The sequence below is a fragment of the Callithrix jacchus genome, chromosome 3 (genome assembly GCF_049354715.1).
Source record: "Callithrix jacchus isolate 240 chromosome 3, calJac240_pri, whole genome shotgun sequence".
In the NCBI taxonomy this organism is placed as follows: Eukaryota; Metazoa; Chordata; class Mammalia; order Primates; family Cebidae; genus Callithrix; species Callithrix jacchus.
In genome coordinates, this window is record NC_133504.1 from 153,683,170 (window position 1) to 153,696,610 (window position 13,441).

Consider the following 13,441-nt stretch of genomic DNA (forward strand, 5'->3'; position numbering starts at 1 on the left):
TCAAATCAGATGATTAAATTTAGTTAACTTTTAACAGATAGTCTGAGAACACTTTTAGTGTTTATTTACCTAGCTATATTAGGACTGTTGCCATTATCAATAACAGAAATCTACACTTACAGAAATCTCTGATACAGATCTATATGGGCAGTTGTCATTATCAGTAACAGAAATCTAAACTCACCTGAAGCTATGGCTTATGAGGTGTTTAATGACAGCTGGTTTGATGCGAGCAACTCCTCCCTGACTGTGGTTTCCTCTCCCCGTAATCACAGACAAATAGGGCTTCCCACCATTCTGTTTAAATTCTGTTACAACAGAAATTGGGGGAGTTAAAATTAGTTTATCTTACATTCTCAATAGAAAACAAACCTTAGCTACTCAAACACACATCAAATTGTTTTCATGAGGATTTTGGGGTTTGCTTTCTCAAAACAGTAACAGTGAGACAGAATTCCTATCTCAAAAAGCCCCCAGAATAATGTCTTAAAATATATAGCCTCATTGTAATCTATTCATCAAAAGATTTAAGTGGGATTTTTTTCCTTTAGAGGGAAAGAGATTTCTGTGCACTACCAGAAGTTCTCCCTGAAATAATGATAATGGCAATAATAACATTAACAATACCTAACAATTATTATACACAAGGAGTCAAGTAGTGCTTTAAATGGCTTATATATATTAACTAAGAATCTTCACAACAACTCTGTTAATTAAATATTCTAAAGCCATCAAGCTTTGTTCTGAATCATAGTTCCGACACTAAACAACTGTGTGACTATGGACAATTACTTAGTTTCTCCTATGTCTATTTTCTCATCAGGAAAATGGGATAATACAACTACTTTATAAATTATCTTCCAGTCATAGCTATGAGCAAATACACTAATCACAGCATGGATTGCAGTCCTTCTGTTAAAGATAATCAATTGTTAACAAACTTTTCCTGATAGTTCTTAAAACATCAAAGGACTCTGAGCCTCCTAAAAGACTGAAGTTCCGTTTTGAAAATGACCTTGTGAAAATCAAGGATATAAATCCTGAAAACTAAAAAAAGCTGGAACAGAATAAGAACAACAAAGAAACTGTTAATGAGTTGAATTATTAAATTTCAAATACAAACATACACAATACAAACATTCCACGGTCTGCTTATTATGCTAATATTTCAATAGAATACAAATGCTTTTTCAAGTATCACATCCCCAACATGTTGTTCAGCCTGGAATTTTAAAAGAATATGTTGCTCTTGACTACAAGCAATATGTTGTTCAAAATTCAACTGAGTGCTAGCTTCACAAGGGTATTCACAGTGCACAAAATTCTAGGTGTATAGTGCAAAACCTTTTTACAGATTTTTTTACATTTTTGCACTGTAACTTTGTGCACTGTTCTTTATATATGTTACATTATATACAAAAGTTTACTTTGGCCAGGTACAGTGGCTCACACCTGTAATCCCAGCACTCTGGGAGACTAAGGCAGGTGGACCACTTAAGCTCAGGAGTTCAAGACCAGCCTGGGCAACATGGCAAAACCCCATCTTGACTAAAAATACAAAAATTATGTGGGGTGTGCCTGTAGTCCCAACTACTTGGGAGGCTGAGGTAGAAGGATGGCTTGTACCTGGGAGGTGGAGGCTGCAGTAAGCCAAGGTCATACCAACTGCATTCCAGCCCAGGCAACAGAGCCAGACTCCGTCTCAAAAAGAAAAAGTTTACTTACTAAAAAAAAATAATAATAACTAAATCTCTAACCATAATTCAGTCCCTTCACTATGGCTCCCCTTTTCACTTAGGCCAGTCGTTTATACCATATCACCTGTTAATAGTTCATTTATTGCTCTGAAAATATTCTCTAGTTCCTCAACTAAGAGTTCAAAGGATGTCTGCTGCATGAATTAATGTATATGTTTAGTTTCCCAAATACAGTCTATTCTTGTTAACACCTTTGAAAGAACGGTTTAGCTCATTTTTAAGCACACTCCAGATTTCTTATTTCAATTGCAAATATTTCGGTACATATAAAAGATAAGGACTCCTTTGAAAAGCGTAACTACAATGGCACCATCATATCTTAAAAAATAAAAGTCCCGGGGGTTGGATCCAAGATGGCCGAGTAGGAGCAGCTCAGGATTGCAGCTCCCGGGGAAAGCGCAGAGGGTGAGTGGACACCACATCTCCAGACGGATTTTTATTGCCCACAGACCAGGAGATTCCCAGGTAGAGGAGCCCCACGGGGTGCCAGTGCTGCTGGTTTCACCGGCGGGCTGCTTTGCCGGCACCCTGGGGCAGCAGTTCTCTGTACAAAATACAAGGGTCTGCGCACCATTTTAGCTGGCAATTGGAGCTCCGGGAAGGCAGAGTCACCCATTCATCTGATTAAAAAGGGGACTGAAACAGGGAGCCAGGCCAGGAGATTCCCGGGCAAAAAAATGCCACGAATCTCAGCGATGCTGTTTCGGCCAGCGCAGCGCGTCACCACACAGGAAATCACATAGATCCTGGTGCCTTTTCAACAGGAGACTAGAACACCTAAGAGAGAGTAGACTGTTCAACTAAAAAAAAGGCTCTGAGGCAGGGAGCCAGGTGATCAGGCTCGGCTGGCCCCAGCCCCATAAAAAATCAGCAGTTATAAATGCTCTGGGTTGAGTTTCACAGCAAGCACAGCTGAACCTGGGAAGGTCCAGCTCTGTGGGGGAGGGGCGCCTGCCATTACCGAGGCAGTCCACCCCTACGGAGGTAGTTTGCCATTGCTGAGGCAGCCCACTGTTGCCGAGGCAACCCGCCATTACAGAGAGAGTCCGCCATTACAGAGGTGGGCTAGCTTTGCCAAGGCAGTTTTAACTACACTTGTATAAACAGGACTGCAGGGAAGTTCACATGGCAGCTGGGTGGAGCCCACAGGAGCTCAGCAAAGCCTCTACAGGCAGACAGTGACTAGGCTGCCTCCTCGCTGGGCAGGACAGCCCTGATAAAAAGGCAGCAGCACAACAGAAACTCATAAATAAAGCCCTAACTACCCGGGACAGAGCACCTGGAAAAAAAAAGGCGGGGGAGGTGATGAGTTCTGCTGCAGCAGACTTAAACGTACCTGCCCAGCAGCTCTAAATAAACAACGGAGATCACAGCTCAGCACGTGAGCTCCTATAAAAGACAGACTGTCTCCTCAAGCAGCTCCCTGACCCTCGTATATCCAAAGAGTCACCTCATAAAGAAGAGCTCAGACTGACATTTGGTGGGCATCATTCTGGGACAAACATAGCAGAAGAAGAAACTGGCAGCAACCCTTACTGTTCTGCAGCTGCTGCAGGTGATCCCCAGGCAAGCAGGGCCTGGAGTGGACCTCAGCAGTCCTACAGCAGAGGGGCCAGATTGTTAGAAGGAAAACTAAGAAACAGAAGGAAATAACTTCATCATCAACAAACTGGATGTCCACTCAGAGATCCAATCTGAAAGTCAACAACTACAAAGACGACAGGTGGATAAATCCACAAAGATGGGAAGAAACCAGCGCAAAAAGGATAAAGCCACCCAAAACCAAAAGGCCCCTCCTCCTACAAGGGATCACAACTCCTTACCAGCAAGGGAACAAGGCTGGATGGAGAATAAGTGTGATGAATTAACAGAATCAGGCTTCAGAAGGTGGGTAATAAGAAACTTCTGTGAGCTAAAAGAACATGTTCTAACCCAATGCAAAGAAACTAAGAACCCTGAAAAAAGATTTGATGAAATGCTAACGAGAATAGACAACCTAGACAACTTAGAGAGGAATGTAAGTGAATTGATGGAGCTGAAAAACACAACACAAGAACTTCGTGAAGCATGCACAAGTTTCAACAGCCAAATTGACCAAGCAGATGAAAGGATATCAGAGGTCGAAGATCAACTCAATGAAATAAAATGAGAAGGCAAGATTAGAGAAAAAAGGGTAAAAAGGAATAAACAAAGTCTCCAAGAAACATGGGACTATGTAAAAAGACCTAATCTCCGTTTGATAGGTGCACCTGAATGTGACGGAGAGAATGAATCCAAGCTGGAAAATACTCTTCAGGATATCATCCAGGAAAACTTCCCCAACCTAGTAAGGCAGGCCAATATTCAAGTCCGGGAAATACAGAGAACACCACAAAGATATTCCTCAAGAAGAGCAACCCCAAGGCACATAATCATCAGATTCACCAGGGTTGAAATAAAGGAGAAAATGCTAAGGGGAGCCAGAGAGAAAGGTAGGATTACCCACAAAGGGAAGCCCATCAGACTCACAGCAGATCTCTCAGCAGAAACCCTACAAGACAGAAGAGAGTGGGGGCCAATATTCAACATCCTTAAAGAAAAGAACTTTCAGTCCAGAATTTCATATCCAGCCAAACTAAGCTTCATAAGTGAAGGAAAAATAAAATCCTTTGCGAACAAGCAAGTACTCAGAGATTTCGTCACCACAAGGCCTGCTTTACAAGAGCTGCTGAAAGAGGCACTACACATAGAAAGAACAACCAGTACTGGCCACTCCAAAAACATACCAAATGGTAAAGAGCATCAACACAATGAAGAAACTGCATCAACTAACGGGCAAAACAGCCAGCTAGCATCAAAATGGCAGGATCAAATTCACACATAACAATATTAACCCTAAATGTAACTGGGCTAAATGCCCCAATCAAGACACAGACTGGCAAACTGGATAAAAACCGAAACCCATCGGTGTGCTGTATCCAGAAAAACTCATCTCACATGCAAGGATACACAAAGGCTCAAAATAAAGGGATGGAGGAAGATTTACCAAGCAAACGGAGAGCAAAAAAAAGCAGGAGTTGCAATTCTCATCTCTGATAAGATAGACTTTAAACCAACAAAGATCAAAAGAGACAAAAAAGGACATTACATAATGGTAAAGGGATCAATGCAACCAGAAGAGCTAACGATCCTAAATATATATGCACCCAATACAGGAGGACCACCCAGATACATAAGGCAAGTTCTTAATGACTTACAAAGAGACTTAGACTCCCACATAATAATAGTGGGAAACTTTAACACCCCATTGTCAATATTAGACAAATCAACGAGACAGAAAATTAACAAGGATATCCAGGACTTGAACTCAGACCTGGAACAAGAAAACCTAATATACATTTACAGAACTCTCCACCCTAAATCCACAAAATATACATTCTTCTCAGCACCACATCAGATCTGCTCTAAAATTGACCACATAATTGGAAGTAAATCACTCCTCAGCAAATGCAAAGAACGGAAATCATAACAGGCTCTCAGACCGCAGTGCAATCAAGTTAGAACTCAGAATTCAGAAACTAACTCAGAACTGCACAGCTTCATCAAAACTGAACAGTTAACTGGCTCTTGAATGCTGACTGGATAAACAATGAAATGAAGGCAGAAATAAAGATGTTCTTCCGAGGAGAACGATCCAAGATGGCCGATCGCTAACATCCCGGGATTGCAGCTCTCAGGGAAGGCGCGGAGAACTAGAGGACGCCACACTTTCAGACAAAGTCTGGTCGCTCTCGGAGCAGAAGATCCCCCAGTGGTGGAAACACACGGGTCGCCAGCGCGACTCTCGTGGTCGGTGCAGCGGTTCCGCCGGCACCTCGGCGCGGCAGCTCTCGGAGCAGAGTAAACGGGACCGCTTCCCCTTCTGACCGAGGTTTGGAGCCCCGGGAAGGCAGAGTCGCCTACTACGGAAACAAGAAGGAAGCCCGACAGGAGAATCCTGGGCAGAAAAGCACCATCAGTTTTAACGCCGCTGCTCTGGCCCTGGGAACTAACAACCTGGACGTCCACTCCAGAGACCTAATCTGAAAGTTGGTAATTTCAAAGACGAGAGGAGGATAAATTTACAATGACGGGAAGAAACCAGCGTAAAAAAGCTGAGAATACTCAAAGTCAGAACGCCTCTCCCTCTAAAGATGATCACAGTTCCACATCAACAATGGAACAAGGCTTGATGGAGAACGAGCGCCTCCTGATGACAGAATCACTCTTCAAGGAATGGATAATAACAAACTTCGGTGAGTTAAAAGAACATGTTGTAGCCCAACGTAAAGAAACTAGGAACTTTGACAAAAGGCTTGATGAAATCCTATTGAGAATAGACAACTTAGAGAGGAGTATGAGTGAATTAATGGAACTGAAGAATACAATACAGGAACTCCGAGAAGTATGCACAGGTTTAAACACTCGAATTGTTCAAGCAGAAGAAGGGATATCAGAGGTCAAAGTCCAACTTAATGAAATAAAACGTGAAGAAAAGATTAGAGAAAAAAGGATAAAAAGGAATGAGCAAAGTCTTCAAGAAATGTGGGACTATGTGAAAAGACCAAATTTACGTTTGATAGGTGTACCTGAATGCAACGGAGAGAATGAATCCAAGCTGGAAAATACCCTTCAGGATATTATTCAGGAAAATTTTCCTAAACTAGCAAAGCAGGTCAACATTCAACCCCAGGTAATACAGAGAACACCACAAAGATATTCCTCAAGAAGACACACCCCAAGGCACATAATCGTTAGATTCACCAGGGTTGAAACGAAGGAGAGGATACTAAGGGCAGCCAGAGAGAAAGGTCGGATAACCCACAAAGGCAAGCCTATCAGACTTACAGCAGATCTCTCGGCAGAAACTCTACAGGCCAGAAGAGAGTGGGGGCCAATATTCAACATCCTCAAAGAACAGAACCTTCAGCCCAGAATTTCATATCCAGCCAAACTAAGCTTCACAACTGAAGGAAAAATAAAATCTTTTATGAACAAGCAAGAACTCAGAGATTTTATTACCACCAGGCCTGCTTTACAAGAGCTTCTGAAAGAAGCATTACACACAGAAAGAAACAACCAGTATTAGCCTTTCTAAAAATACACCAAAAAGTAAAGAGCACCAACATAAAGAAGAATTTACACCAACACATGGATAAAACAGCCAGTCAACATCAAATGGCAGTAACCCTAAATTTAAATTGACTAAATTCCCAATCAAAAGACACAGCCAAAACCCAACGGCATGTTACATCCAGACCTGTTTCACATGCAAGGATACACAAAGACTCAAAACAAAGGGATGGAGAAAGATTTACCAACCAAATGGAGAGCAAAAATAAATAATAAATAAATAAAAAGCAGGAGTTGCAATTCTTGTATTGGATAAAATAGATTTTAAAGCAACAAAGATATAGTGGTAAAAGGATCAATGCAACAACAAGAGCTAATGATCCTAACACCCAGATAGGAGACTTAGATTCAATGAGACAGAAAATTAATAAGGATATCAAGGACTCGAACTCAGATCCAGAACAAGTAAACTTAATAAATATTTATAGAGCTCTCCACTTCAAATACACAAAATATACATTCTTGTCAATACCACATCACACCTACCCATTAGTTTAAATGAAACATTGATTGGCCATTATTAATACCCAATTTTTTTCAAAATAAAGCAATATTTCCATTTACTCTCCCTCTTTCTCTTCCTCTTTCTTCCTCTCCTTTACTTTTTTTTTTTCTTTCCTTCTCTCAAAAAAAAAAATAAATCAACTTGTAAACCTCTAGATCCAGGTCGGCAATGTCTCTTTCATTGCCTGATTTCCTTTCTTCCCTTCCCTTCCTCCCTCCCTCCCTCCCCGCTTCCTCCCTTCCTTCCTTCCTTCATCCCTTCCTTCCTCCCTACCGTCCTTCTTCCCTTCCTTCCTGCCTTCCTCCCCCCAAAAAAATAAAAAAATAAAAAAAAAATAAAGATGTTCTTCCAAACGAGCGAGAACGAAGACACAACATACCAGAATCTCTGGGACACATTTAAAGCAGTCACTAGAGGAAAATATATAGCAATAAATGCCCACATGAGAAACAAGGAGAGATCTAAAATTGACACCCTATCGTCAAAATTGAAAGAGCTAGAGGAGCATGATCAAAAAAACTCAAAACCTAGCAGAAGACAAGAAACAACTAAGATCAGAGCAGAACTGAAGGAGACAGAGACACAAAAAACCCTTCAAAAAATCAATAAATCCAGGAGCTGGTTTTTCTAAAAGATCAACAAAATAGACCACTAGCCAGATTAATAAAAAATAAAATAGAGAATAATCAAATAGATGCAATAAAAAACGATAAAGGGGATATCACCACAGATTCCACAGAAATTCAAACCATCATCAGAGATTATTACAAACAACTCTATGCACATAAACTAGTAAATCTGGAAGAAATAGATAAATTCCTGGACACTTGCCTCCTCCCAAGTCTAAACCAGGAAGAAGTCAAAACCCTGAATAGACCAATAACAAGATCTGAAGTCGAGGCAGCCTACCACCCAAAAAAGCCCAGGTCCAGATGGGTTCACAGCCATACATATACAGACATACAAAGAGGAGCTGGCACCATTCCTTGTGACACTATTCCAAATACTCCAAAAAAAGGGAATCCTTCCCAAATCATTTTATGAGACCAACATCATCCTGATACCAAAACCCGGCAGAGACTCAGCAAGAAAAGAAAACTTCAGGCCAATATCCATGATGAATCTTCAGTAATATACTGGCAAGCTGATTGCAACAGCACATCAAAAAGCTTATCCACCATGATCAAGTAGGATTCAACCCGGGGATGCAAGGCTGGTTCAACATACGCAAGTCTATACACATAATTCACCACATAAACAGAACGAAAGACAAAAACCACATGATTATCTCAATTGATGCAGAGAAGGCCTTTGACAAAATTCAACGGCCCTTTATGCTAAAAACGCTCAATAAACTAGGCATTGATGGAACGTATCTCAAAATAATATAAGATATTTATGACAAACCAACAGCCAATCGCACACTGAATGGTTAAAAACTGGAAGGATTCCCTTTAAATCTGGCACTAGACAAGGATACCCTCTCTCACCATTCCTATTCAATATAGTACTGGAAGTTCTAGCCAGAGCAATCAGGTAAGAAAAAGAAATAAAGGGTATTCAAATAGGAAAGGAGGAAGTCAAATTGTCTCTATTTGCAGATGACATGATTGTATATCTAGAAGATCCCATCGTCTCAGCCCAAAATCTCCTAAAACTGATAAGCGACTTCAGCAAAGTCTCAGGATACACAATTAATGTGCAAAAATCACAAGCATTCACCAATAACAGACTTAAAGAGGGCCAAATCAAGAACGAACTGCCATTCATAATTACTACAAAGAGAATAAAATACCTAGGAATACAACTAACAAGGAACGTAAAGGTCCTCTTCAAGGAGATACAAGCCACTGCTCAACGAAATGAGAGGACACAAACAGATGGAGAAACATTCCATGTTCATGGTTAGGAAGAATCAATATTATGAAAATGGCCATACTGCCCAAAGTAATATACAGATTCAATGCTATATCAAGCTACCAATGACCTTCTTCACAGAACTGGAAAAAACCAAGTTGAACTTCATATGGAACCAAAAGAGAGCCCGCATAGCCAAGTCAACTCTAAGCAAAAGGAAAAAGCAGGAGGCATCACACTACCAGGCTTCAAACTATACTACAAGGCTACAGTAATCAAAACAGCATGGTACTGGTACCAAAACAGAGATACAGACCAATGGAACAGAACAGAGGCCTTGGAGGCAACACAACATATCTACAACTATCTTATCTTTGACAAACCTGACAAAAACAAGTAATGGGGAAAGGATTCCCTGTTTAATAAATGGTGTTGGGAAAACTGGCTAGCCATGTGCAGAAAGCACAAACTGGACCCCTCCCTGACACCTTACACTAAAATTAACTCCAGATGGATTAAAGACTTAAACATAAGACCTAACACCATAAAAACCCAGAAGAAAATCTAGGCAAAACCATTCAGGACATAGGTGTAGGTAAGGACTTCATGACCAAAACACCAAAAGCATTGGCAACAAAAGCCAAAATATGCAAATGGGACCTAATCAAACTCCATAGCTTCTGTACTGCAAAAGAAACAGTCATTAGAGTGAATCGGCAACCAACAGAATGGGAAAAAATGTTTGCAGTCTACCCATCTGACAAAGGGCTGATATCTAGAATCTACAAAGAACTAAAACAGATTTACAAGAAAAAAAACAAGCCCATTCAAAAGTGGGCAAAGAATATGAACAGACACTTCACAAAAGAAGACATTCATGAGGCCAACAAACATATGAAAAAATGCTTATCATCACTGGTCATTAGAGAAATGCAAGTCAAAACCACCTCACACCAGCTAGAATGGTGATCATTAAAAAATTTGGAGACAAAAGATGCTGGAGAGGATGTGGAGAAACAGGAACACTTTTACATTGTTGGTGGAAGTGTAAATTAGTTCAACCATTGTGGAAGACAGTGTGGCGCTTTCTCAAGGACCTAGAAACAGAAATTCCATTTGACCCAGCAATCCCATTACTGGGTATATATCCAAAGGATTATAAATCGTCCTATTATAAGGACACATGCACACATATGTTCATTGCAGCACTGTTCACAATAGCAAAGATCTGGAACCAATCCAAATGCCCATCGATGATAGACTGGAAAGGGAAAATGTGGCACATATACACCATGGAATATTATGCAGCCATCAAAAACGATGAGTTCGTGTCCTTTGTGAGGACATGGATGAACCTGGAAACCATCATTCTCAGCAAACTGACACAAGAACAGAAAATCAAACACTACATGTTCTCACTCATAGGTGGGTGTTGAACAATGAGAACACATGGACACAGGGAGGGGAGCATCACACACTGGGGTCTGTTGGGGGGAAATAGGGGAGGGACAGCGGGGGTGGGGAGTTGGGGAGAGATAGCATGGGGAGAAATGCCAGATATAGGTGAAGGGGAGGAAGGCAGCAAATCACACTGCCATGTGTGCACCTATGCAACAATCTTGCATGTTCTTCACATGTACCCCAAAACCTAAAATGCAATAAAAAAATAAAATAAAGAAAAATAATGAAAGTCCCTTAATATCATTTGTTTCCAAAATTTTCCCCCAGTTATCTCAAAACTCTGTATTAACAGTGATTTGTTAGAATCAAGACTGAAATAAGTCGATACATTGTATTTGATTGATAAATTTCTTAAGTAACAAAGTTTCCGCTCCCCTGGTATTTTTCTTTCCAATTTATTGAAAAAAAAAACTAGATCATTTATCCTAGACTTTCTCCCCCACACCACCCCGCCACTCCAAGGTGGAGTCTTACTCTGTTGCCCAGGCTGGAGAGCAGCAGCACAATCTCAGTTCAACGCAGCCTCCAACTCCTGGATTCAAGCGATTCTCCTGCCTCTGTTTCCCAAGTGGCTGGGATTACAGGTGTGAGATACCATGCCCAGCTAATATTTTTTATTTTTAGTGGAGATGGGATTTCACCATGTAGTCCAGGCTGGTCTCCAACTCCTAAACTCAAGTGATCTGCCTGCCTCAGGCTTTCAAAGTGCTGGGATTACTGGCATGAGCCACTGCACCCAAGCTATCCTAGACTTTCACAGTCTGGACTTTGCTGACTGTACTCCCATGGTGTTGTTTAACACGTTCCTCTGTCCCCTGTAAATCCCTATAAAATAATAGTCAGTTCTAAAGGTTTGATCTGCTCCTAGTTTGATTTTGGGGCAAAAATACTTCACAGGTAGCATTACATATTTCAATCAGAAGGGACATAAGGTCCAAATGTCTCTCTTTTTTAAAAAATTCATCTCCAATTTTAACAGTCCTTAATCAGGACAAAAAGCAATGCAGGTCAGAGCCACAATCTTCCATTGGACACATTTCTATTCAACAATACTGCCATCTAGTGTTGACTGACAGTAACTACAGGCTACCATGGGTGGCAGCATGTGCTAGGAGATGGGCCTTGGCTTCCAGAAAGGATCTGCATCTTGGGTCTGACCAAGTGTCACCTTGGGCAAATTATTTAACTCTTTTTTCTTCTTACAGTTTTTTAAATTGAGATAAATTCACATAACATAAAACTAACCATTTTGAAATATGCAATTAAGGATTTTGGCATATTCTCCATGTTTGTTGTGCAACCAACGCAATTCCAGAACATTCCACTATTTCACAAAGAAATTCTGTGCCTCTTAGCAGTCACTGCCCATATTCTCCCCATTCCAGTCCCAGCAACCACTAATCTACTTTTTGTCTCTAGATTTACATACTCAGAACAATTGGTAAAAATGAAATCATACAACATATGGCTTTTTATCTGTCTTCATCTTTCACAAAGCATAATGTTTACAAGGTCCATCCGTGCTGGAGCATGTATCAGTACTTCATTTCTCTACATGGCTAAATTAAATTTCATTGTACGGATTTACCACATTTTGTTTCTCTGTTCATGAGTTAATGAACATTTAGGTTATTCCCACCTTTTGGCTGTTGCAGACGTTCATATTCAAGCTTCTGTAAAGACATATTGTATTTTGTTTCTGTTTTTGTTTTTGTTTTTTGAGACAGAGTTTCACTCTCATTGCCCAGGTTGGAGTACAATGGTGTGATCTTGGCTGACTGCAACCTCTGCCTCCCAGGTTCAAGTGATTCTCCTGCCTTGGCCTCCCAAGTAGCTGGGTTTACAGGTGCCCACCACCACACCCAGCTAATTTTGTATTTTTAGTAGAGACAGGGTTTCTCCATGTTGGTCAGACTGGTCTCGAACTCCTGACCTAAGTGATCCACCCGCCTCAGCCTCCCTAAGTGCTGGGATTACAGGCGTGAGTTATCACACCCGGCCTATTTTCCATTTCAATAAGCTTTTTAAGTAATCAGTTTCCTCTGCTACAAAATGAAATGAAACAGTATAGAGGTTCCTCAAAAAACTTAAAATAAACCTACTGTGTATGACCCAGCAATCCCATTTCTGAGCATACATCCAAAGAAAACAAAATCAACATCTTAAGAGATAGCTACACTTCCATATTCACTGAAGCATTATTCACAACAGCAAAGAGGTGAAAACAACCTAATGTAAATCAACAAATAAATGGATTTAAAAAATATGATACAGACACAATGAAATATTATTCAACAATAAAAAGGGGACCAGGCATGGTGGCTCAGGCCAGGTGTGGTGGCTCATATCTGTAATCCCAGCACTTTGGAAGGCCAAGGCGGAAGGATCACTTGAGCCCAGGACTTCAAGATCAGCCTAGGCAACACATTGAGATGTCCTATTTCTTTTAAACAGGAATAAAAACTTAAAACTTTTAATTAAAAACTTTTAAAAAGGGAAAAATCCTGCCATTTGCAACAATACAGATGTAGCTGGAGGGCATTATACTAAGTGAAATAAGCCAGACACTGAAAGATAAATCCTGTATGATCTCACGTATATGTGGAACCTAAAAAGGCCAAACACATAGAAACTAAATAGAATGGTAGTTGCCAGGGGCCAGGGAGTGGAGGAAATGAAATGCTGGTCAGAGGGTACAAGCTTTCAGTTC

At 40.7% G+C, this 13,441-nt stretch overlaps 1 protein-coding gene across 10 annotated transcripts in view; it reads right to left on the minus strand.

Moving 5' to 3' along the window:
- The window catches only part of N4BP2 (NEDD4 binding protein 2), a 186,562-nt gene that overhangs the window by 88,095 nt on the left and 85,026 nt on the right, over positions 1-13,441 (minus strand). For all 10 annotated transcript variants that reach the window (XM_078367365.1, XM_035293851.3, XM_035293850.3 and 7 more), the window contains one exon: positions 185-308. In XM_078367365.1, the coding sequence (XP_078223491.1) occupies positions 185-308 (124 nt within the window). The remainder of the gene's footprint in view (positions 1-184; positions 309-13,441) is intronic.